At 45.4% G+C, this 27,872-nt stretch overlaps 1 protein-coding gene across 3 annotated transcripts in view; it reads right to left on the bottom strand.

The window, feature by feature from the left end:
- Positions 1-27,872, bottom strand: part of MREG (melanoregulin) — a gene marked incomplete at both ends in the record, with an annotated part of 51,408 nt that overhangs the window by 11,111 nt on the left and 12,425 nt on the right. For 2 of the 3 annotated variants that reach the window (XM_080690261.1, XM_080690263.1), the window contains one exon: positions 19,011-19,167. In XM_080690261.1, coding sequence (XP_080546387.1) covers positions 19,011-19,167 — 157 coding nt within the window. Of the gene's footprint in view, positions 1-19,010; positions 19,171-27,872 lie in introns of all 3 variants that reach the window. The other variant, XM_080690262.1, reaches the window with a different exon arrangement.

Below are 27,872 nucleotides of genomic sequence, written 5' to 3'. Positions count from 1 at the left end.
TGAGGCTATTTGCAGTTTCAGGCATCTGCTGGAGATCTTGGAACATACCCCCTATAGGTAACAGGGACAACTATGCAAAATGCCCACTTAGTAATGTAGGCATTAGCTCCTTTACCATCCAACAGGGTGGCCATTATTAGCCCTGTATTACAAAGAAAAGCTTCAGGATCTTGCAAAGACCCTGGGTTTCGGGGTCTTCCTTCAAAGTGTAACCTCCAGCTGATCTCCCTCGCTCTTTTTCCCTCCTCCCCTTGCTAGTTCCTCTTCTTGTCTTTTCCTTCATTCAGTTCTTTCCCATGGTTCGGTCTTAGGCCTCTTCTCATCTCTATCTCACTGGATAATTTCCCCAGTGCCTCATTGACCAACATCACTAATTCTCCCATGGTGACTCCCAGTCTCTTTCTTCAGTCCGGACCCCATTCACTCCAAATCTCGATTCCCGCCTTCGTGCTGGATGTCTGCATGTGGACAGGCTGCTGACAGGTGGATGAGCCACGCAGACTCCTCTACCATCCTTCCCCAAGCCAGCACCTTCCCTCTGTGTGCCCAACTACTGCGCACCCCTCCATCCTCCAAATCCAAACCAGTCACCAAATCTTGCTGATTCTCCCTCGGTTACAAGATGTCGTTCTTTCTTTATTCCCATTGCCTCAGCCTTCATTGGCCCAAATGGCTGCAAAAACTGGTCCCTCTACTTCCAGAAGCTAACTTCTCTGATCTCCCCCAAACCAGGTGGGTTATTTCCCTCCCTGAGTATTTCACTATTTCTCTGCTGTTTACTTAAATTTCTTTTTTTTTTCCAGTACTGAGGATGGAACCCAGGAGAATTCTACCTCCAAGCCACACCCCAGCCCTATTTTTTATTGTGTGTGTGTGTGTGTGTGTGTGTGTGTGTGTGTGTGTGTTACTAGGGGTGGAATCCAGGGGCTTTTCTACCTCTGGGCTATACTCCCAGGCCTATTTTATACTTTACTTGGAAACAGGGTCTCTCTAAGTTGCTGAGAGCCTCACTAAGTAGCTGAAGCTGGCTTCAAACTGTGTGATCCTCCCAAGCGCTGGGATTACAAGTGTGTGCTACCACACCCGGTCTGCTTACTTACCTTTCGATCACAAGCAAGCTGCCCATGGTCTGCCTTTCCAGTCTTGTTCTTCCCCACACAGTATGCCCTGACACTTGGGACCACCGTTTTATTCTCCAGTATACTTCGGCCCTCCAGGACTTAGAGGCCTCAAGTCCTCATTCCTTTGCGTCTAAATCCTACTCACCCCTCCTGGCTCAGCTCAAATGCCTCCATTTCTCTCAATGTAGCAGTTGAAAGTTATTGCTTCTTCCTTTGGATTTCCTCAGTCCCTTGATGAACACGGTTGTAGACTTACTGTCTAGGTATTCTTACTTAAGTATTTGTAATGTGTCTTCACTACCTAAGTATAAGCCCCTTGGACACTAGAATCTGAATCCATCCACCTCCTAAACAGTCCTTGGTATAAGATGAATCCTCCAACAGGTTTTCACAATTCAAATCCACATGAAGATGCATCTAAAGCCAATTATAGGCCAAGCATAGTGGTGCAGGCTTGTAATCCCAGTGTTTGGGAGGCAAAGACAGGAGGATCTGGGTTCGCAGATAGCCTCAGCTACTTAGTGAGGCCTTCTGCAACTTAGTGAGACCTTGTTTCAAAATAAAGGATTAAAAAAAAATAGGGCTAGGGGTGTAGCTTGGAGGTAGAATTCCCTGTGTTCCATCCCCAGTATTGCAAAAAATAAATAAACAAACATACAAATAAAGCCATGTTATGCTGGTAAATGAACCTAGACTAAGAGCACTAAACCTTATCAGAAAAGCCATTTGGGCTATAATCCATGACTATTCTGACATGGTGGCTTTCTAAAACTGGATATTTTGATTTCCACATAACATACGGGAAATAATAAATTCAAGAAAGGTAAAGTAAAACAAAATGATTAACCTTGTGTACTCTGGGCTTCGCCAGGCATCTGATACTTGAAGAGTACTTTTCAGACATGTCTCTCCCCACAATACTAATGCTGAGGAGACACTGTGGGGCAGGCCCTGTCCCAGGCACTCCACATGCTCATCATTAAATCTGAGGAGATGGCTTCATGGAACCCTTCCAAGAAACCTGTTAAATGAGACTCTGAGGTTAAGCAACTCAGCCAAAACCTCACAACTCTTAAGTGGGGAACCTAAAATTCAAATTCAAATCTGACTTCAAAACCAACATTCCTTGCAGGAATCTAAATTGACACTCAATTAAGGTAAAACTTAGTCCACTATATTTTCCTTCTCTGACACCAGTGTGGCTATGAACTCAAAGAGACAAATGGAACATATTGTATGGGGTCTTTTTTTCCCAAAATTGCCTCTTCCATGTCCACTCAGGTCCAGGATGCAGATGGGCATCCCTCCTCAATTCTCTGGCTGCCCCTGACTGCCAAGCAGCAGGAGGAGGATCGATGCAACCAGACCCGATGCAGTCTAGTGCAGAGGACAGGCTGGGGAGACTTGGTGGAGAAGGGGAAGAGGACGGCAGCTGATTATGCAGAGGAAGCAGCATTTCCTTAACATTCCTGGGCCTGTACAAGAGGAGCATCATCTTTCAGCACTACAAAAGCCTGTTCTCTCCATCCATCAGACGTGGAGTGCAAGTGGGAAAGATAAGATTGTATTTCACCGTTCCTAGACAGCGGTCTAATCACTAGCTGACTGTCCCTACCTCAGCCCAAATGGCACAGGCTCTAATGACAGAGCAGAGAAACCCAGTGTATTAGAGGATAAGCATCAGGCTAGATGAACCATAAAGAATGGGGTGATGGGGACCGGAGGCCAGGATCTGGCACTACGTCTGTGGGGGTTCCAGGATTTGGCCGCCCAAGAGCTCCCAACAATGCGTGACTTTATTGCTTCTACCTGGATATCTCAGGTCCCCAGGGCACTCACTGTAAGAAAGAAAGATATATCTGTGGGTAACCAGAGCTGATGAAATGAGCCTTTTCAGTGTCTAGGTCAAACTCTAAGGTGGGTATCTCTCCGAGCCTCATCAGACCCACCCACCCATCCTCATTCAAGTGAGAACCTGCTTATAAATGGTAGAATTGCATCTGGCAAAATGGAGGGAAATGCTGAATATAACCTCTGTCTTCACTTCCTTTCCATTCCTGGCTTTTATCAATGATGTCAGGGGTCATATAACTAAGCAATATATTCACATTAGCTTAGCTATTAGCTAGTAATAGATAACACCTTTGACATATGGAGCATGATGGTAATGGTGGCCTAACTTGTTTCTCAGGAACCTGGAAGTAGCTCAAACTGACTGAAACCACCCGGGCTTGTGCAAGCATCTGATGGGTGACCTTTCAAAGTCAGAGGGCCAACACTCCATCTTCAGAGCATGCCAACATCACCATGTGCTGGATGGGAAGAGCCATGACGTTTGGTTGCACATGTACTAACCACCAATGACTTCACTTTACCCCCAATCACCTTTCCCTATGCCATAGACTGCCCTGTGTCTTTAGCCTAGAAATAACCCTAAACCATATCCTTGGAAAGGTGATTGGAGGCCTACTCCCTAGAGTGCATAACATCGGCCACCTCATGAATAAACTCTTTTGCAAAACTCACTGCTCAGTGATCAGCATACTGTGTGGTAGGCTAAACTGGCCTGGCTGGAAAACATGGGGTCTTCCTTACTGACAGAGCTATCTCTTTGTCCTTTCTCTGAAATCCAGGGAAAAGAGAGTCTGAGTGGAGTTCATAAGGCCCCCAGGTCTAGGATGCTGCTCTGACCACTGAGCCCTGATGCTCCAATACTTCAAATTTTAATAAGTGAAACTTTGGAGCAGTTCATCTCTACATGCCAGGCAAAACCCCCAAATACTCCAGTAAGATGGAGTTACTGCTTAGAGCACATTAGAAGGGCATATCCTTACCCAGGCTGCTGACATAGTTCCACAGCTCACTATAATGCTCGTCTGTTCCCAACCAGAATTAGAGCGAGAGCTTTGACCTAGAATAGGTCAAACGCAAATAGTGAGTACTGCTTTTCCCACTCTCCTTGTTTATTTTTATTCCACAGCTTGGCTGGAGTTAGGAAAATACACTGCTTTGCAGCCAGAGCCTCTGACCTAATTCTTTATCTGGTTTTAACCAGATTAAGCCAAAGGATAGCTCACAGCTCCTTCTGCTGCCACCAAAGTGCACCAGCAAAGCCATAGAAACAGGCTGCCAAGCATGCCATAGATGCTTGTTACTTTTGTCTAATTTGGCAGGTTTGGGCCCAGACACGGTTTTAGGGTTAGAAAGCCCAGGCTCAGGCTGTGAAGTGGCTGATGCTGTGGTGGTTTCCATGTGACACTATTATTCCTCATCAGCTACTTGGAACCAACTCAGAGTTGTGGGGCTCCCATCACTACCGATAGAAAAGACAATGAATTGCTGTCACCACATTCAAAGGATAATATGACTAAATTCTTGCTCACGATGAGGTAAGACAGTCTAAAATTTCTAGCAAAGTAGAAATAGCTAATTCATGAAATTACCTTAAGCATGCCCCACTGTGGAAGGCAGTTTCTTCACAAAACTGACCCACGTTTAGATTTATCAACAGATAGGATGGATCCATAGTCTACAAGATGTCTCAAAGAGCTGCCGATCCCTCGGCCTCTACACCTGTCAATACACTGGCCATACATGGCTACCAAGCACCTGAACTGTGGCTAGTCTAAACTGACATGTCCTGTAAATGTAAAACACACACTGTATTTTTAAAGGCAAATAAAAAGAATGTCAAATTTCCCACTAAGAGTTGATCACATGTTGAAATGCTACCCTTCAGATATAGTGGCTTAAATAAAACATGTTAATTTTAATTTTACTTATTCATTTTCACAACCAGCACTCCATATCCACAGGTGTTGCATACAAGGGGTCAACCAAGCATGGTTCTAAAATATTTGGGAGAAAAAAAACTGTGTTTCTTGTCATTAGTCCTTAAACAGTACAGTTATTTATAAGGATTTTACATTTTATTAGCTTTATAAGCAATCCAAAGATTCTGTGAAGGACAGAGACGAATATGGTCAGGCCATAGGGTTTTTATTTGTGGATGCTGAATTCTGAGAATACTCAAAGGCCCTTATGTAAACTGCTGCAGTATTTGCATACATCCACAAGTATTTGGGCTTCATTCCTCTGATACCTGAAGCATGATGTGATGTCACAAGTCTCAAGATAAAATAACCACATCAGCTAAAATGGTCCTGGAATTTCCTGGAAATTCATTGGTTAAAACATTGGTTGATCATTACCCGACTCTTTCCTGGCTATTATAGGTACATGAACGATTCCTTGCCAAGCCAATTAGCACACTGCTTGTGAATTCTAAATCTTACAGACATTTCTAGTTTTCCAGACCTGAGTCTTGTCAGTCATCTGCCTGCCTCTTCATCAACACGCTTAGGCTTTAATTACATTGAGCAAAGCTCATAAAACAATTCCTGTGGACTTACAGTCGCAGAATGTGGAGGCAAAGGGTGGTGTGGCAGTAACCTAAGGCAAAGTACATTTTAGCATATTTTATTTAATCCATTTGGAAATTAAATTTATTTTTAACTTAGACTAATCTTACATAATAAATCATGGTACGGTCATTTTTCAAAAGAAAAAAAGTCAGTAGTAAATGAAAAGTGTTTCACACCTATAAATATAAAAGCTAGAAGGCTTGTGGTTTCTAACCAAAGCATCATGTATCAGTGGGAATAGGAAGCCTTCCTCAAAGGAGTTGCTCATGTGTACTCTTTATAGAAAAAACTTAAATCCACATGATCATTTGAGCCAAGACTACTGAGCACCAAACAAAAGACCAAGCTCGAGCGGCCTCAAGGAAGAGGTCAGCAGGCCTTTCACATAAAGATCCAGATTGTAAATAAATAGTTTAGGTGTCTGTCACAGCCACTCGGCTCTGCTATTACGACAGAGCAACCAAGGTGTAAACAAACTGGTGTGACTATGTGCCAATAAAACTTTATCGACAAATCAGGTGGCAAACTGGATTTGATCACAGTTTGCCCTGAACATAAAGGGAAATATAGCCTGGAAACGTCAAATTCAGCCCTTTTACTCCCCTAATTGTACTCAACTCCCCCTCCACGCCCAGGGCGTGGATCTTGCTCAAGGAAAATGAACGAATTTGTGCTGACCTATTAAGAACTGGTAAATTAATTTCTTTTGCTAAAACATAATCTCTCCTTGCTAAGGGTTTAATATGCTATTCTTCCTACATAGCAGAGTTGAGTTTTAAAAAGGGCCTTTCGTATATCAAGACAGTGTTTTTGAAACCATGTTGGGCAGCTTCTCCAAAAATACCTCGGAAGCTGCCTGAGGTGGAAAAGTCAAGGCTACCCCCCCATCTCAACCAGAGAAGATTTAACCTTTTCAATTTCCTGTAGATCTCATCTGGGGCTTCATTAAGGGCTTCAGAGATGACAGCCGCAATGCCAACTGCTGTCTACACTTGGAGGGAAGAGCTCACTAGAAAATCACCACTCTGAAATGTTTCAGTATGGATTCCCTCTATACTGAGGGAACATTTCTTTTTATTTTTCTTTTTATTTTTTTATTTTTTATTTTTTTTGGTGGTATTGGGGAGGAACCCAGAGGCTTTCCACCTCCAGGCTATACTCCCAGGCCTTTTTTATATTTTATTTGGAAACAGGATCTCACTAAGTTGCTGAAAGTCTCACTAAGTAGCTGAGGCTGGCTTCGAACCTGTGCGATCCTCCTGTCTCAGCCTCCCAAGTGCGGGGATTACAAGCGTGCGCCACCACGCCCGGCCTCTGAGAGAACATTTCTATACACCCCAAACATCACTTCCAACAGAGGTGAAAGATACATACTACGTCATGGATTAAAAAAAGTAAGATGAAGAAATAAGACCCTAGGACTCGATACCCAGCACTTCAGAAAAATAAAAAAATTTTTAAAAAATTTTAAAAAATAAATGAAGAGCCAGCAAAATGCTATGTTTTTGGACTCTCCACAATCATAGCCTAGATACATCTGGGCCTGAGATGGTTCTTTCCAGGATCAGATTTTACCCTGTGTCTGGTAAAAAGTTCACTTAAAGCCATGGACAGAAAAAGGTGAAAAAAAAAAAAATCCTGGGGCTGGAAGGGGAGGGGTGAGAATGGGGATGAAGAGAAGGATGAATAAATAGGGTTTCTGTTTGCTGTCCTTCCTGGTGGTTCTACAGAGTTTCTCCACCAACTTTTGGGAGCTGGAAGCCGAGCCAGAAGGGACTGGAAGCAGCAGAAACAGGAGAACAGGGACCGGCCTTTGGAAACTAGGGCAGAGGAGCTGGTGGAGTGAGAGGGATGCAGGGCGGCCAGCGTTTCAGCAGCAGCGGAGGATCTGACCGAGAGGGGGCATCATTACTCAGATGCCCTGCCTCACCTAACTTCGGATGGAAAGCGCGTTCCGGGCATGCCCGGTTCGTTTCCCCGTTCTCCGACTGTCAGCTTAAAGATGTGTCTGATGCTGACTGCTGACGCATGCCAGACTTCACCCTCCAGCAATTCAGCCCTTATGCCCCACATCATCTGGGATCAGAAGCAATCCGGCCCATCCAGTGCCTGGGCCTCATCCAGTGCCTGGGCCTCATCCAGTGCCTGGGCCTCCACTCTCAGGACCCTGTCTTCACCCCAGGCTCCCAAGCCTCTGGCAGTGTTTCCACATGATGAGGTGGTTACAACTCTAATTCAGAAAAAAACTGAAAACCTTGGGTGTATCTGGAAGCCCAGAAAGAAAGCACTGCTATGAGCTGAACTCTGCTCAGAAAAACCTCTCTTCTTCCTCATATTTCACCAGTTATCATCAATTTTGGTTAAGTTTCCCTTTAAAGGTCACAAAACAGCCAGATATGGTTGTGCAAACCTATAATTCCGGTACTTGGGAGGCTGCTGCAGGAGGATCACAGGTTAGAGGCCAGCCTCAGCAACCTAGCAAGACCCCCAATTAAAACCTAGCAAGACTCCCAATTAAAATTGTTTAATTTTAAAACAAGGTTTCAAATTAAAAAAAAAAAATAGGTCTGGGCGTGTAGCTCAGAAATAGAATATTCCTGAGTTCTAACACCAGTTCCCCTAAAAAAAAAAATATCAAGAAGAAGGTTAATCCCATCAGCCATCATTCACACTCCTGGCTGAATTCTGTTTTTCTCATAACATCTGCTTTTTTAACTCTTCCAGTCGGGCGTGGTGGCACACACCTGTAATCCCAGCATTTGGGAGGCTGAGACAGGAGGATCACGATTCGCGGACAGCCTCAGCTACTTAGTGAAGCCCTTTGCAACTCAGTGAGGCCCTGTTTCAAAATAAGGAATAAAAAATAGGGCTCGGGACTGGAACTCAGAGGTGGAATGCCCCTGGGTTTCATCCCCAACACCAAAAAAAAAAACCTTCCAGTTGAGTTGAACCTACATAGAGTAAGTTGACATTCAACTGGGTGGAAAGATGGGAGAAAATGCTTTTGGGGTGGGATACCTGTGAGACCCACTACTGGTAAGGAGCCAGCCACAGGGCACATAGCCAGAGGACCCTGGTGGCCAGATGACCAGGAGAGGTGCTAAGAGAGCGCAGGCCAGCGCGGCAGGACAGGGCGCTGCACACAAAAGACAGCCCCTTCTCTGGTCAGTAGTACGACTTTGGGTAGCTCATCCTACTCCAAAAAGTCCGCCTCGTTCTGCCACCTGACCCAGTCCCTCCAAACTTCTGCCACAGAATAAATAAGCAATGGCTTATGAGTGTGGACCGCAGGGGTCCCATAGGAAAACTACCGGAACCTTGACAACTTTAGTCAGACAACATCTCCAAGGCCTAAGGCAACAAAGAGCATTTTCAAATTCATTTCTGCAGACTGCTAAGACTGGATTAAAAGGGTAGACACCATGCTGGGCGTGGTGGCGCACGCTTGTAACCCCAGCACTTGGGAGGCTGAAACAAGAGGATCGCGCAGGTTCGAAGCCAGCCTCAGCTACTTAGTGAGGTTTTCGGTAACTTAGTGAGACCCTGTTTCCAAATAAAGTATAAAATAGGTCTGGGAGTGTAGCCCAAAGGTAGAAGGGTCCTGGGTTCCATCCCCAGTACCACACACACACACACACACACACACACACACACACACACAAAGAGCAGACACCGTGACCAGTCCGTGGCCTTAGCAGCCTCTCCCTTCTGTCGGGCCACTGTGATTCTCACTCCTCAGCTCGCCTCAGAGTCTCCCAATTTACATGACTGCTAGGAAAGGGGCCACAACAAATGGATAAAAGGCCAAGTCCTTGAAACACATCTAGGCGTATCCACACACCAAACGTCAGTGGATTTATGCATCGCCATTGCTTACTTGCACCTGTAAAGTCATCTGAGATTGGCAAACAAACAGCAAGAACAATACACCCAAACCAAATCAAACAAACAACAAAAATGAGCTAGAAAAAACACTGACGTACAACTGAATGAAATAGTTTGGTTGTGCTTCAAAGGGCTGACTCCTGCCACGCCCCTCGCAGATGACTCGCCTGATACCTGGGCTTGGTTAATTCTCAAGAGCACCCGGATCTTCTGGTTCTCAGTCAAAAAATATGATTGCAGAGCCAGGTATGTGTGACAACCTGTGGGCCCATGCGCACCCTCGGCGTGCTTGCAGACTCCGAGGGCAAAACACATTGCTTAGGGAAGAGGGAACTAAGCTAATTTTGACTCAGATCCATGGAAAATTGCTCCGAGGTGACCGGTTCCATAACAACAATGACAACAGCAAACTGATGGTAAAGGAGCTTCACCTAATTGGTAATTAAATGCAACAATTCTTCCAAGAGGGTGTGCCAGTTGGTATTCATTAGTTCTGTGGCCTGCCTCATAGGCTTCACAACCACGAAATGGCACAGCTCAGTCCCAGGCTATACATAGCGTGCTCGGGTGTAACAATTATGAAACTCAGCAGGTATGCTGGAGCCCCAGGGCCCAAAGGGAAAGGCTGTTTCATGTCAAACATAGAAATATAGTCTCTCTGAGCCGGGCGTGGTGGTGCACGCTTGTAATCCCAGCATTTGGGAGGCTGAGACAGGAGGATCGCCGTTCTTAGACAGCCTCAGCTACTTAGTGAGGCCCTTTGCAACTCAGTGAGACCTGGTTTCAAAATAAAGAATAAAAAATAGAGCAGGGAGTGTAGCTCGGAAGCCAAATGACTCTGGGTTCCATCCCCAGACCTGCAAAAGTGTAAGAGTGTGTGTGTGTGTGTGTGTGTGTGTGTGTGTGTGTGTGTGTGTAGTCTCTCTTCAGAGCTCTCTGGGGACACAGTCTGAGAAGCTGAAGATCTGGGCCCCAACAGGAGTGGGCGGGCACTCCAATGTCCTCCCACATGTTCAATCAACAGCCAGAAAGCCAGGCGAGCTGTTCCTACCGAGTCCTCAGCAGGCTCCGCCACCCTGCAGCTGAGCGTCAGGAAGTCCGGGTGCGTCTGGAGCAATGGCTTTCAAGGGCTCCATGCAATAATTAAGAGCCAGCGAGACAAACCAAAGGAAGGGCAGGGGTGGGGTGGTTGTAGGATGGAGTGGCGGAAAAGCCAGCAAATAAAGCTCTGTTGGAGGGAAAAGAGCGCCAACGTCAGAAGCTGACGCACAGGAAGAATCTTATAACATCAGCGGTATAAACGCTGACGGATGTTTTCATTGCTTTCTGTGTCAGTCTGATTTGATAGGGTTCCTCAAAAGCTGCTCCAGCTCCTCCTAAACAGACATGCACGTTCTCTCCCCATCCTCACCTGTCGTGCCAGCACCCCCAGAAAACAAGGCAACAGCCACCATACAGTGTTGTAAAATACTAGTGAGAGAAATTTATTTATGTGGACTAAACAATAGGTGAAGAAATGTATCTGAATTATCTTTGAATGGTACAGAAAACCATAAAGCTAAAGGAATGTCAAAGTCCCCTTCCCTTCATCTACAAGTGCACAGGTAAATTTCCCCAAAGCGTATCACTGTATATTAGCATCTATAGATGACAGATATAATAGTATACCTGTCCACCTAGCCATGGACCATAACCTAGGTCCAGTCAGGACCTATAAGTCCTACCGCATTATTTGTCAAGCTATAAAGCATTCATTGGTATATGACATATTTAACCAGTACTTTCACTGGATAGGTTTATTTCTAGATTTTTACTTCACAAAATGATACTGCAAAGAGCATGCATCTTTGTTTAGCAGGAGGAGAATATCCACAAAGCAGACTGAAAACAGCAAAACTCCTGAGTGAGTCCACTTAATTTATATCCAGTGTTTAGGCTACTCCACCTTACAATGAGATTCAAACTAGCCAAGCACAGCGGCACATGCCTGTAATCCAGGTATACTTAGAAGGCTGAGGAGGGAGGATCACAGGTTCGAGCCCAGCCGTAGCAACTCAGCACGACCCTCAGCAACTTAGTGAGATCCTGTCTCGAAATAAAAATTGAAATAGGACTAGAAGTGTAGTTCACAAGTGGAATACCCCTGGCTTCAAACCCTAGTACTTCTTCCCACAAAAAAAAACAAGAAGACTGACAAACCCAGTCTCAGTGGCCAGTGGGGAAGCAAAGGGACTGTTGTTTTCATACTTTCACTGGTGCCCTGTAATTACACATCATGGTGAGGGTCAAAGTGATACAAACTTACACACAACACCTGGTATGTTTCCTCTGGATCCCACCCCACTCCCCACCACCATGCACATTATGAGATTCATATAGGACACAGCATTATTTTACATTTCCTTTATCAGTTCTCCTTTCCCCTCCACTTTCCCCCCTTCCACGCTCTATTGGTCTCTCTCCTCTTTTATCTAAAGTCACTTTTGTTTCTTAACCAAATAATGGAAGCAACCTAGATGTCTGCCACTAGGAGAATGGATAATAAAAATGTGGGTTATACCCGCAAAGAAACGATGTGGATTGCAAGGAGTGAAGTGAACTGGTTACAAAAAGACAAATAATGCAGGATTCCACTTATACAACGTACCTAAAGTAGCCAAATTCATAAAGATATAAAGTAGTAAAAGTTGTAGCCAGAGCAGGGAGACAGAAGGGACTGAGAAGCTGCTGTTTCATGGGCGTGGCGTTTTAGATGGGAAAGATGAAGACGTCTTGGAGGTGAATGGAGGTGGCTTGACAGTATGAACATACTCTATGACACCCTGAATGTGAATACGTAATGCCACAAAACTGTACACTTAAAAGTGACTGAAATGGTAAATTTGAAGCTATTCATATTTTATCACAATAAAAAAGAAAGGTAGTCACATATTCCAGCTTGTCTAGATCAGTCCCAGTTTATATTTTTGTCCTGGCATACTTGCTATTACACACACACACACACACACACACACACACACACACACAGCCTTTTTTTCTTAGTTTAGACTTTGTGACTGTGTCCCAAACTGGACAACCAATAGTATATTCACCCTAAGGTTAAGTAATGGCTCAGTGTCGAACAGGGCAAAGATACGACTTGTCCTCAAATCTGTCTGTTCTCAAGCCCCTGTTCTTCACTACAACACATCCTACTAACCACCTAATAATGTTTCCTGGCATATATCAAGTTTGCCAGTATTTACTCTCTCTCAACTCTGTTGGCTTACATGGGAAATTAGCACGCTACTTACCTGCTAATTAAGAAATACGGATTATGATCAAGCTAATTTCCAGAAATGGAATTATATATAAAATTAAGGGGTGGCAGTAAGTAAAAGGTAAAAAGAAACAGTACAGACAGATAAAAAGAACTGGCACAACCCGATATATTTAACTCTCCAGAGAGTCGCAGCCCCAGAGGCTTGTAACCTGCAGAGCCCACACAGTGTAAACAAACGCCAGAGTCAGTCACCCTGAGATGCGGTTGGTGAAGGGTGAGCAATGACCCCAAACACACAGACCCAAGTGCCTACTTGAACCAGGAAGTCAACGTTCACCTGGTAACTTTGGCTTTGACCAAAAAGGTGACCTAAAGCTTTTTCTAAACTCACTATGGAGACCAGAGGAATATTTCTGGTCATACAGGTTTCTGGATCATACAGAATTGAGCTGGGATCCCAGCTGTTAACTCATTTCCTCCAATACCTTGTGCACATCACTCCAAATCTCCAATCACACCTGTTGAAATGCCACCTCCCTAGGGTTCTGGTAAAGACTCAGAACTTATTTGGAGAGCATGCTACTTATAACACAGTAGAGCACTTAATGGATTATTATTACCTAGAAAACAAAGGGCAAGATGCCTGGATCCTCAGATCCTAATAAGCTTATTTATCCTTCTCCCCCCTCCAAAAAAAAAAAATCCCCCAAACCCAAATAGTCACTAGCAAGATAAAATTAAGAATAGATGAATTCACTAACCCAGATCATTTGAACCCCAAAGAAAAAAAGCCTTTGGAAGAACTCAATTAATCTAGAGAATTGCTTCAATTTTCCATTTATCTGGCTCTAGGATAAATTTGCACTCCCATTAATAGCCAATGTTTACTCATTCCTAGAGAACTCAGATGGTCCTGAAAGAGTGGGCCTTGTCCAATTCTGCAGACCTGCTGAGACAGAGAGATGCAGAGCTGACCTGAATACCCGGGTCTCAGCCCCTTTTCACGCTCTCACACCAACTCTGGTCACTTCTGTAGTAGGGATATGATTGGAGTTGCCCCTGGAAAGGCTGGTGCTTTGTTACAGTACCTGTTTACCATGCCTGGCAACCCGATGGCAGCAGGCAGTGTTACGGCACTGTGAGCCAGCATGTGAAGTTTTTGCTCTGTAATTTTAAAAAACCAAGCTATACAGTGGTGCAAGAACTGATTCCAGTTCTTGAAAGGCTGAGACAGGAGAATCACAGGTTCAAGGACAACTGCAGCAAGTCGTGAGACTCATCAACCCAGGGAGACCCTGTTTCAAAATAAAAATAAAATAGGGCTGGGGATGTAGGGCAGAGGTAGAATGCCTAAAATGAAAATAAGAATGGTACCTAGTTCATTGAGCTGTTGCTAAGAAGGCATCCATCACTAATATATGCAAAGGGGAAAGGACACTGCCTTGTGTGGTTTTCATGATCATTATATTGGAGGACAACATTGTTCCATATGCTTACAGTTATCTACACAGTTACATTAGATACATTATATATGTGTGTGTATGTATATATATATAGTGTGTATGTATATATATATAGTGTGTATATATATATATATATATATATATGGTGTGTATATATGTGTGTGTGTGTATGTATGTATATATATATATATTGCAGTACTGGGGATCCAGGGGCATTCTACCTCTGAAATACACCCCCAGCACCCTACTTTTTATTCTTTATTTTGAAACAGGGTGTCACTGAGTTGCAAAGGGCCTCACTAAGTAGCTGCAGCTGTCTACAAATCACAATCCTTCTGTCTCAGCCTCCCGAATGCTGGGATTACAACCATGTGCCACCATGCCAGGCTTTAGATGCATTGATATAATTGTTTAAGTTATTAAGCTCTCTAGAACTAGAGTATGTTATGAAAAGCACGACTGGCTTAATGAGAAAGATCACAGGTTAATGATACAGTGACATGATTCTGAGATTGTTTCTTTGTGTGTGTGTGTGTGTGTGTGTGTGTGTGTGTGTGTGCAGTGCTGGGGATGGAACCCAGGTGCATTCTACCGCCAAGCTACACTCCCAGCCCTATGTTTTATTCTTCATTTTGAAACAGGGTCTCACTGAGTTGCAAAAGGCCTCACTAAGTAGCTGAGGCTGTCCACGAACCACGATCTTCCTGTCTCAGCTTCCCAAATGCTGGGATTATAAGCGTGCACCACCACACCAGCTTTGGAGGTTGCTTCTAAGTTAAACATAAAATATTTTATTCTACCACTTGGAGGAATGTCTGCTTTCCACCAGTATGTGTGCATGTGTGTCTGTGTGTGCGTGTTTGCGTGTGTGTGTGTGTGTGTGTGTGTGTGTGTGTGTGTGTGTTTTACTAGGGATAGAACAACCCAGGTCATTCTGCCTCCGAGCTTCACCCCCAGCCCTATTTTATTATTATTGTTATTTACTTATTTATTTTTAGAAACAGGGTCTCACTTATTTATTTTTGGAAACAGGGTCTCACTAAGTGGCAGAGGGCTTCACTAAGTGGCTGAGGCTGGCTTCGAACCTGTGACTCTCCAGTCTTAGCCTCCCAGGTACTGGGATTACAGGCATGCACCACCCTGCCTTGCTGTCCATCAGCTCTTGGAATTCATGGATAAATAGAAGTGGATTCTGTCTATGAAACTTAATGTTACTGTTTTCGTTTTTCGACACTGCAAGTTACTCTAAGTCCATACCTTTTCTTCTTTATTTGATTTCTTACACATCTTCTTTTCTGCTTTTCAATTCGGAACACTGTAACCTTAGCCATAACTATTTTCTACCTGCTTCAGATTCAAGGAGGAAATGTGGGAAGTACACCACTGCTTTGAAGTTATTTTTCTCCATTACTCAGAGAAATTCCAAATATGAATGTTCCTAGGTCTTTCATGCTGTTTCTAGTCAAGGAAAAACATTTTGTTCGGTTTTCTTAATAACTTGCTTGAGCTTTTAAACTGTAACATACAAAAATACCCAGAACTCCTTGTTCCTTAGTAGGTAGAGTTTTATTTTCTTTCAAAACTCAAATCCTATTATATTAAATTCTGTACCAATGTTATCCTTTGTGAAAAATAAAATAAGTAATTACTAATAAATATGGGACTTCTTCAAACTTAACCCCCCACACCAGCTTCCTGCTTTCGACTTCTAAATCAACAGTAAGCTTATTTTTTCAATCATACTGGACAAAATAATAAGTAGTAGTCCTTGCTCAGAGTGTTCTTATGTTACCAGTTGTCCATTAACATAGTTTGTTTAGCTGACATAATTTTCAATGTACTCTTTTAAAATCTGGCCATTTTATATGAAAACCTGGATTTTTCAGCTTCAAAAGTTCCAACACTTGTGGGTCCACGTTCCCAGCATGGAAGCAGTGATCTGGAGCTTCACAAGGACTCCCCACTAATGCAGTGTGAGTTTCAAATGCCATTTGATATGCTGGGGGTCGAGGGAAGTGCCCACTTCGCTTCCTGATGTTACTACCTGTTCCTAAAGGGATCTGAGATTGTAACCTCTATTCCACCCTCTCAAGTGTTAGTCTAGTTTCTTCCAATGAGGAAGCACTGTTGCAACTCTAGAATTTAAATGTATGTACTCTGACCCAACGATTCTACCCCTGAATAACCATGAAGGTCACACAAATATATATACATGGATGTCCATTGCTTCTAGTAGCAAAAAGCTGAATTACCTTAAATATTCATAAAAACTGGCTGAATAAATGATGGTAAATCCCTACAAGAAAATACAAGAGAGCCAGGTGTGGTGGCACACGCTTGAAATCCCAGCATTTGGGAGGCTGACACAGGAAGATCTCTGTTTGAGGACAGCCTCAGCTATTTAGTAAGTCCCTTTGCAACTCAGTGAGACCCTGTTTCAAAATACAGAATAAATTGCTATAATACTAGATGTCAGCCACTAAGCCAAGCATGGGAAGGAGGGATGGGGAGGGAATGGGGTGGGGATCAGGTAGGGGCTAACTGGGCGATGTGTGCATGTATGTCTACAAAAGTTTGTATCCCACTATGATGTATGAATACAGTGCACCAATAAAAAATTTTTAAAAAAAATACAGCTGGAGTATAGCTTGGAGGTAGAATGCCCCTGGGTTCCATCCCCAGTGCCAAAAAAGGAAAAATAAAATACAAGAGAGTCCACAAAAGCAATAATGTAAATCTAAGCATGTGAAAATGGAAATGTGTTCAAAATATATTATGTAGAAAAAGCAAAGTTTAGAACAGTATATAATATACACTGAATCTTTAGGAGCGATGAACAGATAATATTAATACATTGCTTGCACTAAGAAAAAAATATAAACAACTTTTTATTAACCAGACTTTTATACTTTCTTTTAAAATGGAAGCTCTATAAACTGGGACAGCTTAAGTCATTTCATATACAATTATCATGGCATCTTCATGTTATTTATTTGATTGCTTATCTCAGTAACAGAGTCCCTCTCGAGTCCAGGTTGACTTCATTTCTTCTGCAAGTAAAAGAAAAAGCCTCCTGGGTGGGCTTTCTCACCAGGTCCAGGGGCAGCACAGAAAAAACATCAGAACGCTTTGGAAGCAGCTTACTGGATCGTTCTATCATTGATGTTGCCTCCTTCCTGCCTTTTCAAAAATAGAGACAAACCGAGCAGAAAAGCAGGGGCTGTTCCAGGGACAGCTGCCAAACACAGCTCCACACACCCTTACAGCCTTACAGTCTGTTTCACATTTGCAGAGAACCCTGGGGTGTGTGTGTGTGTGTGTGTGTGTGTGTGTGTGTGTGTAGGTAGAACAGGGTGCTGAACACTATTTTCTTTTTGCTTTTGCTACTTAAGGCAACACCATGGAAGAACAGAAGGAACTGGTTCCATTCTTACCAGCCAAACCCCTGACTGGTCAACCCAATACTGTGCAGAAAGGATTCACTCTTCCCCTTAAAAAGGAAACAAGGCCATGCATTCTGCTCAGGGAAGGCGGCCAGCGCAGGCTGTTCTCGGCAGCAGCAGCCTCTTGACCTGCTTTCAGTTACCAGGCAAGGAGAGGAATTTTCTGGGGATGCGGGAATCCAGAGAAGAGCCTGCACAGTGCTCCACCGCTAGTGGGATTACACGTGTCAACAGCACTGCAGGGCGCTCCAGCCCACCCCTCCCCAGCCTCCAGAACCAGAGGCTCCTGTCAGCCCCCCCAGGCATCCAAGTCACTCCAGAATAAAAGGATGCATGGCATTTCCAAAAGTTACCATGTCCTCTAAAATAAGGTGTTTTTTTTTAAGAATAAAAATAGAAAGTTAATTAGCAAAAGTAAAGATCCTAGATAAGGAACAGTTGATTCCCATAGGCTCTGCCCCCACTGCACACCCCAGCACTTCCCTTCAGAGCCAGAGGCCAGGTCTAACTCTCCCTATTTTTCTCAGTCTGTATGATACAAAGAAACATAGGTGTCTACTCAGAGGTAAAGGATGAACCCAGAAGTCAGAAAACTTAGGTGGCATTATTTGGAAACTGAATTCATGAAATAGTGTATATAGTACTCCAATACTATTTTTGAAAGAAAAGAGAGGAAGAACACTGTAGCCCTCACTGTCTTAACTTACAGAGTTCCTTTTCCTTTTCAATTCTCTACTGTTCCCACAGCAACAACCGTGGATTTGGAGTCCCTAGAAGGGGTGTCAAGCCTCCTCACAAAAGCCATCCCAAATATGACAGCTCCATAGCTGTCTGATCTACACGCACAATTTAAGAAGCTTTAAACAGAAAAAAAAGAACATTATTAATTCAGGCCCCACTGATTCAGAATTAGTGATAATGCAAAGCATCCTTTAAATTTCAGAATCATCTAACTGTGGCTAGTTAAAACAACTGGAAAGATAAGAGATGGGCTACTTAAGATATTTAAGATGATCTATCTTCCCAGTCTTTAACAGCACGGTCCTGAGTGTAATTTGTACCATTAAGGTAATAATTAGAAACGAGTCTTATCTGTGAAGCCAAGCAGGTTTATCAAGATTAGCTATAATTAGCAACTAGCAATCATATATGCTGCTAAAATACCTGCCTTTCATTTCAAAGAGCTCATCCATAAGCCAGGTACAGTAGTGTACAGCTGTGGTCCCAGCTACCTGGGAGACTGAGACAGAAGGAGGGTGTAACCTCAGAAGTCCAAGACCAACCAAGGCAACAGAGCGAGATCCCTGTCTCATAAGCTCTCCTCTCATTATTTTAAGCTGGGCTTCCCATGATTGGCTATTTTTGCTCTCCAGTGTCATCTGCACACAGACGAGATGTCAGAATGCACTTACCTCTGAGTCTTTGACCTGCTGGTTACGAATGACTATCAAATTGTACAGGATTCTGTCGTCATCTGCCTCTGTGTGGGACACGTCATGAGGCAGACTCCACAAATTCTTCTCATCATCCCTTGCCAGAGTTGCCCCAAAAGAGGAATATGGGTTGTTACTACTGTGGTATAAAAACAAGAGAGAAGATAAGGATTTTGTTTCATCAGTATAAAAATGCACTATACATCACATGTAATATAAATAAAAATGTCATATAATATATAGTGTAATATATAAACATATATTTGTAACTCAAGGTTTAAATTGTCTTTAATCATTAAATACAACAATAAAAACAAAGTCACTTCCAAAAGAGGCAACTAGATATATGGGCAGAGGTCATTACCACAGTTAAACATGAAATTCAGCCAGGCGTGGTGGCGCACGCTTGTCATCCCCGCACTTGGGAGGCTGAGACAGGAGGATCACACAGGTTTGAAGCCTGCCTCAGCTACTTAGTAAGGCTCTCAGCAACTTAGTGAGACCCTGTTTCCAAATAAAATATAAAATAGGTCTGGGAGTATAGCCCAGAGGTAGAAAGCCTCTGGGTTCCATCCCCAGTACCAAAAAAGAAAGAAAGAAAGAAAGAAAGAAAGAAAGAAAGAAAGAAAGAAAGAAAGAAAGAAAGAAAGAAAGAAGGAAATAGAGCATGGAATACTCAGAAACTAAAATCAAAAAGAACATTCAAAGGGGAATAAAATTCTGTCTGATTAAAAAAGAAAGAATGAAGAGATGAAGGTTTCACTGGCTCTGAGTTCAAGGAAGCACAGTAAATGTAGAATATGAGGATATCTAACAGCTATCAAAACCTATACATCAAGAATATTAAACAATAAATATGCATGTCCAAATACCTAAGTTGAGTAATACAGGATGTGGACTAAGAATTTGAATAGCCCTGTTTTGTACATTTGCTTCACGATTTCCCCTTGATAAAGCGGCACCCGTGTTTGAGAAGCTCAGAGACAGAGCATCACATCTAGGACATGCTGGTACACAGCCCCAGGTAACTGCTGTGGGACGGGACAGGTCGGATCGGGCTGGGGCCATTCACTTAAACTAATAACGTGCATGACACACTGACCACATGTTGATCATGGGCTGAATAAAATTATGAACAGAACAGACAAGTTTCCTGTCCTTGGGCCTCACTAGAGTCAAGTACAGGAAATACATTAATTCATGATCATGCCTACAGAATTTAAAAATGTGCTAAGTCCTGTTAGGGGGTGTTCCGGGAGCCGAGAGAGCTCATGCAAGATGCTAACAGAGGATCCTGCAGAAGCAGGCACCGGGCAGGCACAGAGAAGAAGGTGATGGATACAAACAGAGGGGCAGCAAAGGAAGCAGCAGGTTCAAAGGTACAAGGCGGGAAGAAGCAGGATGGATGCGTTAGAAGAAAGGGGGTCGGTCAGAGAATGAAAGGGGTGCTGGGGCAAGGAGCTTGGCGGGGGAGATACGTGGCTTTGGGGGACATGTCTCTAACATCTTCCCACTGTGATCTTTATTCCTAAAAGCAAGGCAACACCCGCAAGGGGTTTAAATAGGATTGTGATGTAATGTAAACAATAGTACGTCTTTGTTTCTTTGGGGTTTTTATACTTGTATTGGTGCACCGTCATTCTTCATCACAGTTGCAAAGTGACACATTCACATACAGCATTGCTTGGTGCATGTCCCTCCCCACCCCTCGTCCTCCCTCCCCATCCACGTGCGTGAGATCAGCAGTGATACCCTCATATATGGACAGAACATGGTTTGAACTGTTCCCTTCCTCAAGCCTCACTTTTCCCTCCCCACCTCCCTTCCTGTCCCCTCCCACAATTCCACTGGTCCCTCTGCTCATTGAACTGAAGTCCCTTTGGTTTCCTGCTTTATTTTTCCTGCTTTATTTTCCTCTAGCTTCCACATACGAGAGAAAACATTGTTCCTGACTGTCTGAGACCGACTGATCTCATTAGCATACTACTCTCTAGATCCATCCATTTTGCTGCCAGTGACATAACTTTGCTCCTATTTATGGCTGAGTAACATTCCACTGTGTGTATGCACCAGTGTCTTCGACCATTCATCTGTGGAGAGACCCCTAGTCAACACCACTGCGCCTTGAAAATACCTCCGCAGGTAAAGCTTGAGAGGCGCCAGGAAAGGATCGATCGGCACTTAGGTGAGAGATGGCAGGCATCCCGATTCAATGATGGTGTGGAGCTGACTATGTGCTGGGAGATTAAGAGGATTCGGAGAGGATCTCAGTGGGGAGGGCGGCCGGGGGAGAGTAATGGTAAGTCAGAAGCCACTCCAAGCTCCCTGGCTCACTCCCCTGGGTGGTGAGTGATACCACTCTCCTAAGCACAGCTCGCATGCCCCACAGCCATGAGCAGGCAAACACACTTGTAGCTGTAACCCGAGGAGACAGCACACCAAGACAGACAAGAGACATTTGGACAGGCAGGCGGCGCCTGGGAAGGAGAGATGATGGGTGGAATGAAGGTCAAGATGCGCACAAACATGATGTATTCAGATGAGCACCAAAGAAATCTCATAACAGGAAGCAAATACCAGTGAGCAGATGGGGTTCAGGGACAGGAACCACCCAGCAAGGGCGGGGCTCCAGTGCTGGAGCAATGGATGAAGACGAGGCTGCCAATCACAGCCTCAGACTTGGGAAAGACAATCGGGGCCCATGTAGGGAAACTGGGGCAAGAGATGGGGATAGGACGTAAGAGCCAATACGGGCAGGATGCCAGCCGCCTGGACCAGCAGAGCCTGGCTTGAGAAGTACACCTGAGATCCCTCTGGCTGTAGGTCAGAAGTTTGGAATTTGAGACTGGGCAGGATAATAGGCAATATGGATTAGGGGAGCAGTTTATGAGGACCAGGCAGCTCAGCCACACTGTTCTCAGAACTGCCCCATTCCTTCTTGGGCTGATCAATGCTGTAACGGCTAAAACAGTGAGCCCCGCAGCTGGTCCTTCTTTTTTTTTTATTTTTTTATTGATATATTGTATTTATACATCTTAATGGATACAAGATGGTGGAGACATACATGCACATATCACCCAATTAGCCCTTACCTAATTCCCACACCATTCCCTCCCCCTCCCTCCTTCCCATGCTTAGCTTAGTGATTGACTTTGATATGCTCTCTGGGGTCTTGGTGTTGGGGGCCTCTGGGTCAGGGCAGGGCAGAGTTCAGGAAGAGATGGGCAGGGACAGAAAGCAGCCCACAGACCAACCTCAGCAGGGTGGTAACTCCACTAGAATCTTCTTCCTTATAAGAAGATCCTCTGAGGAGGGAGAAACAGGGCGTTCTCTTGCTAAATAAACAGGTGCTTTTAAAGTGGTTAAGATGAAAGTAAGTGAGGGTGTGAGCAGAGGTTGGGGGATGAGAAGACAGACTCCCACAGCTTGTGAGGGGCCATCAGCGTGGAGCGGCGGGTGCAGGAGTGATCGGCCAGGGGCAAGGGCCTGAGCTGACCCTGTGAGCCCACAGGATGGCCAGGGAGACAGAGGCAGCGTGGAGATCCAGATGTGGCGAAGTGGGCGTGTGTGTCATGTCACCACAGAGCCCTGGAACTGGAGGGATGGGGAGGGAAGAGAGACCTCAGGTCACTGGAGAGAATCCAGAGTTGAGAAGACAGACAGATGGCCAGAGCGAAGAGGGCTGGGAAGAGCAGGTGGACACCGCAGAACGGTCGGGACCGTGAAGGGCACTGATCCAATTTCCTTGGGCCTAACTACCTCTTGCAGCTGATGACAAGAATCTGTGTGACAGATTCAAAGCTTGCACCGAGGGCTGCCACATGCAGCCCCTTGGGTTATACAACCACAGGGCGGGCAGGGTGGGAAGGGGTACTATCCCACTTTGCAGATAGGGACAGCAATATCCAGTTGCTTGGACCCCCCCCCCCAGCAGCTGGCAGCCTGCAGCATGAGGTCCCTGAAGGGGCGTCCCCAAGCCTCCAGGTGTCGTACCACACTAAACATCCCAAAATGCAGCAGCTCAGACAACAGCCGCACATGTGGATGCTCGAGGCGCAAACCAGCAAATCCTTCTACCAGGGTGGGCACCGACCTGGAGTCACACAGACCCAGGGCACAATTTCCACCTGGCGCTGCAGCCATGGACACCACCAGAACTGCTCCCCCAAGAAACTTTAGTACTTTCCTGGTGCTGGTGTTTTACTTTCGCCAAATTTGTTTCAGTTTTCTTATTCTTGTCTCCACAGCAAGTTGATAAGGTATCCCATAGGATACGTAGGGCAGGGGATGTATCCCATACTTCCGTAGGGCGCGGGATGTATCCCATACTTCCCTGCTGCACTGCACCAAGCAGGATCCAGCACACAGTGGGCGCATTAAAAGTTCTTGTTGGAGCCGGGCGTGGTGGCGCACGTTTGTAATCCCAGCATTTGGGGGGCTGATATTGAAGGATCACGGTTCTCTAGGACAGCCTCAGCTACTTAGTGAGGCCCTTTGCAACCCAGTGAGATTCTATTTCAAAGAAATAATAATAAGGAATAAAAAATAGGGCTGGGGGCTGGGGGTGTACCTCGGAGGTAGAATGCCCTGGGTTTCATCCCCAGAACTGAAAAAAAAAATTTTTTTAATAAATGAAAGTCCACCAGGCGTGGTGGCGCACGCTTGTAATCCCCACGCTTGGGAGGCTGAGACAGGAGGATCGCACAGGTTCAAAGCCAGCCTCGGATACTTAGTGAGGCTCTCAGCAACTTAGTGAGACCCTGTTTCCAAATAAAATATAAATAGGTCTGAGAGTATAGCCTGGAGGTAGAAAGCCCCTGGGTTCCACACCCAGTGCCACCAAATAAATAAATACATAAATAAAAGTCCTTGTTGGATGGAACCAACCCAGACCTTGTTGAATGTGACCCCAACCTGTTGAAGGAAACCCCAGTGAAACTCCCTGTGACTACCCTTCTAAGCTCCCCTAAAGAGGAAGGTTAGAAATGAGACAGCTGCCAGGCATGGTGGCGTGCACTCATAATTCCAGCATTTGAGAGGCTGAGACAGGAGGATCATGGTTTGCTGCCAGCCTCAACTACTTAGTGAAGCCTTTTGCAACTCAGTAAGACCTTGTTTCAAAATAAGGAATAAAAAATAGGGCTGGGGGTGTAGCTCGGAGGTAGAATGCCCCTGAGTTCTACCCTCAGTACCACACACACACACACACACACACACACACACACACACACACAAGAAATGATGCAGCATGTACTTGAAAAATCAGTAAAAGTAACATTTGTCCACAAATAATGCATGTTAAGCACTTTTTTGCTTTATAACTTCTTTTCCTGTTTTAAAAAGGCTGCTTCCCTGGCCATGAGGCCCTTCTCAGTCATATACTTAGTTCTCGTTCTCTCTCTCTCTCTCTCTCTCTCTCTCTCTCTCTCTCTCTCTGACTCTCTTTTCTCTCTTCCCTGTTCTCTCTCTCCTCTCATGGTGGCTCTGTGTCTCTCCTCTCTAGCTGTCTCCATATCTCTATCTCTGCTCTCTCTGGCTGTGTCTATTTCCTCTCTCCCACCCTCTCCATCTCTCCTCTCTCCAGCTGCCGGTGTCTCATCTCTTCCTGTCTCCTCCGTCTCTTTCCTCTCTCTTGCCCTCTCTCACACGTGCACAGGACTCCAGCCCACGTCAAACACACACACTGGCCACTCATCTTTACTTTACAAATGAGGGATGCTGTGTAAGTTAACACCAGGCCTGATGAGGATGCTCCTAAGTCCACACAGGAAGCACCTCCCCAGCGCTCCCCACAGCTAGCCCTGCCCTAATTAGGAGCTGCGTTCCCTTGGCGTCCCCTCAGGAGCCTCTGACCCTGCCTAGTCACGGATACTCAGGGGATGGTGTACAGCCAGGAAGAGAAGCAGCGGCAGCTGCCCTAGGACTCACTGGAGCAGTGTGCCGGGAGCGCCCCTCCCCGCTGACCTGCTCACCCTGCAGGGCCGCCTCCTCCATGGACCACATTCCTCTACCTTCTTCTTGTTCAGCAGTGACAAGCCAGGTTTCTTTAAGGCATAGAGAAGCTGAGGTTCCACCTCTACATAAATGGTTATACGAATTTTTTTTTTTCAAAAAGGTGTTCAAGATGAAATTGAAGGAGGGCTGTGAGGTCACTAGCGTCAGAAATGCCCATGGTATGGCTGAGATTCTGAAGCCTGCTTGCTCCGCCCTGCTCCTTACTCCTACACCGCCACCCAGCCAAAGCATAGAGCTGTCATGTCCTAAAATTCTGGACCCTTAGGGAAGAGACAGGACAGAGAAAAGTCTACAGCAAACAGCCTGAGAAGCAGATTGGGAATCTCTGTGAATCCAAGACCAGGAAGGGCTCTAGGACAGGTGTACAGAGGCTTCAGAGCAAAGGTCCTGAGGTCTGGGCTGCAGGAGCCCTGGGAGGACACATGGGAGGTAGGAGGGTCTCCAGTCAGGGGCTTTGCTTTCTCTCCCTCCCCCATCTAATGGCGTCTAAGAGGCTCTGAAGACGGCAAGAGCGGCTGCTTTACCCCGGCCACCATCTGTGATGATAAATATTTTATTAACTCTGGGTATTTGAGAAGTTGCTCTGATGTCACCTCCTAAGGAGAAAGTGCCTTCACTCCCAAAGGTAGGGTGAGGGAAGTCTCAGATTTCACCCGAATCCCACCATAAGGCATAAGACCCTTCCCTTCTGGAGTCTTCTCTCAACAGGGCCTAAGATAAAAAGGAGACTGGGGTTTAGAAATGCTAAGCTTTTGGAAGGCCCCAGAGAAGCAGCGCCGTGACCCCTGATTTTGGAAGGCCCCAGAGAAGCAGCGCTGTGACCGTGCTGCGCTTCCCAGGAGCCGTGTGGCCACTGGTGCAAACTGAGGCTGGGAAAATAGTGATGAGATATCTCTAGAGAAACAGAGCTGGAGAGGCTGTCAGCTCACCCTGCACTCCTGACTGCCCGCTAGGCACTGGCCCTAACCCTTCTTCCTCTGTCTAGGGAGAGCTCTGGTGAAGCAGGACCAGAGAAATCCAGAATCTTTCCCTCCCCATCCCTGTCTTCCCTCCACCTCCTCTTCCTCTTCCTCTCTCTCCTCTCCTTCTTTTCTAACTCCCTCTCCTTCTTTCTTCTTTCCTTCATTCTTTCTTTACTGTTTCCATATATTCTGGATTTCTTCCCTACTTGATCCAATGTGTAAGCATTCATTAACCCCACATTTAAATTCCACTGATCCTGGAACTTCCGTGTGTAGATGTGAGGATACCAGGGAGTGAACCCAAAGCTGTTCTACCTACCTCCAAGCTCTACTGCCAGTCCCTTCCCCTATTTTTTTTTTCTTTCTGTTTTGCTTTGAAACAGGATCTCCTTAGGTTGCTGAAAGTCTCACTAAGTTCGTAAGACTGGTCTCAAATCTGAGACCCTCCTGTCTCAGCCTCCCAAGTACTAAAATTACAAGTGTAGACCACCACACCCAGTTGATTCTGGAGCTTGTCTTAGCACGAAACCACCTTCCTTCATGACTTCCTTTAAAGACCTTACATCCCTCAGTGTGAAGAAAGTAAGCCTGGGCACCGGGTTCCTGGCACCTCTCTGATGTCTCCACCCACTGGGCTTTCCATCCTCCGGGCTGAGGCAGAGCCATGTGACCGACCAGGCAGGCAATGGAGCTCTGCTTCCATTTCCTCCAGCTGAGGTAACACTGTGGCTCAGGAAGAAGGGACTGGGTCACAGACATTCCTCTGCTCACACCCAGTAGCTCATCTGGTCTCATGGTTTTAAAGACAATTGATGTAAGGACGATTCCCAAATCCATGCCTGAACCTCCAGCTCAGACCTCGCTCCCAAATTTCCAACTTCCCATCTGTACTAGGATGTCTAATAATCACCAACGTGGCCCAAACCCAGCCCTGGATCGTCCATCAAAGGCTGGCCGCCCCCAGCAGGCCCCCCCACTCCCACAACAGCGGTGCCCTTCCCAATACTCAGGCAAGGCTCTTGAAGTCATCTCACCCCCTTTCCCCTATATTCCATCCATCAGAAAATTCATAAAATAACCAACCGTGCAGCCACATCCTGCGCAACAGCCTTGCAGAGTCGTGCATAAAATCCAGAAACAGTTGTTTTCTCAGAGATCCACCTTTGCTAGGGCTGCTTCCCACCAACTATTCTCAACACAATAGTTCAGGTGATCCTTTTATTGTGTAAACAGGACCATGTCATCCCTCTGCTCAAAACCCCCCAGTGGCTTCTATTTGACTTCTATTTGAGTAGAAGCCAAATCCCTACAAAGGTCTATAGGCTCAAGCTGATAGCAACCACTCTGGCCTCCCCGCTGCTCCTCCTGCTAACCCAGCGGCCACGTTTCCCCTGCAGGGCCCTTGCACAGGCTGCTCCGTCTGCCTACACCAATGTCTCCAGATTACCCACATGCCCCCTGCTCTCCCCTCCTTCAAACATCACCTCCTCTGTGAGGCCTGCTCTGACTCTTAGAAAATTGCGAACATGTCTCCCTCCCCAACTCCACCTTTTTCTTTCTTTCTTTCTTTCTTTCTTTCTTTCTTTCTTTCTTTCTTTCTTTCTTTCTTATATGGTACTGAGGATGGAACCCAGGGCCTTTCTACCTCCAAGCTGCACCCCAGCCCTATTTTTCATTCTTTATTTTGAAACAGGGTCTCACGAAGTTGCAGAGGGCCTCACTAAGTAGCTGAGGCTGTCTGCAAACCAGGATCCTCCTGTCTCAGCCTCCCAGATGCTGGGATTGCAAGCATGCGCCACCACACTCAGCTCTCCTACCCACTTTTCTTATCCTCTAGTTTCCTTGCTGTGTTTACAGTTTATTA

This window comes from Muscardinus avellanarius (assembly GCF_963383645.1).
Source record: "Muscardinus avellanarius genome assembly, chromosome: 2".
Classification (NCBI taxonomy): domain Eukaryota; kingdom Metazoa; phylum Chordata; class Mammalia; order Rodentia; family Gliridae; genus Muscardinus; species Muscardinus avellanarius.
This window is presented reverse-complemented; position numbering and strand designations above follow the sequence as displayed.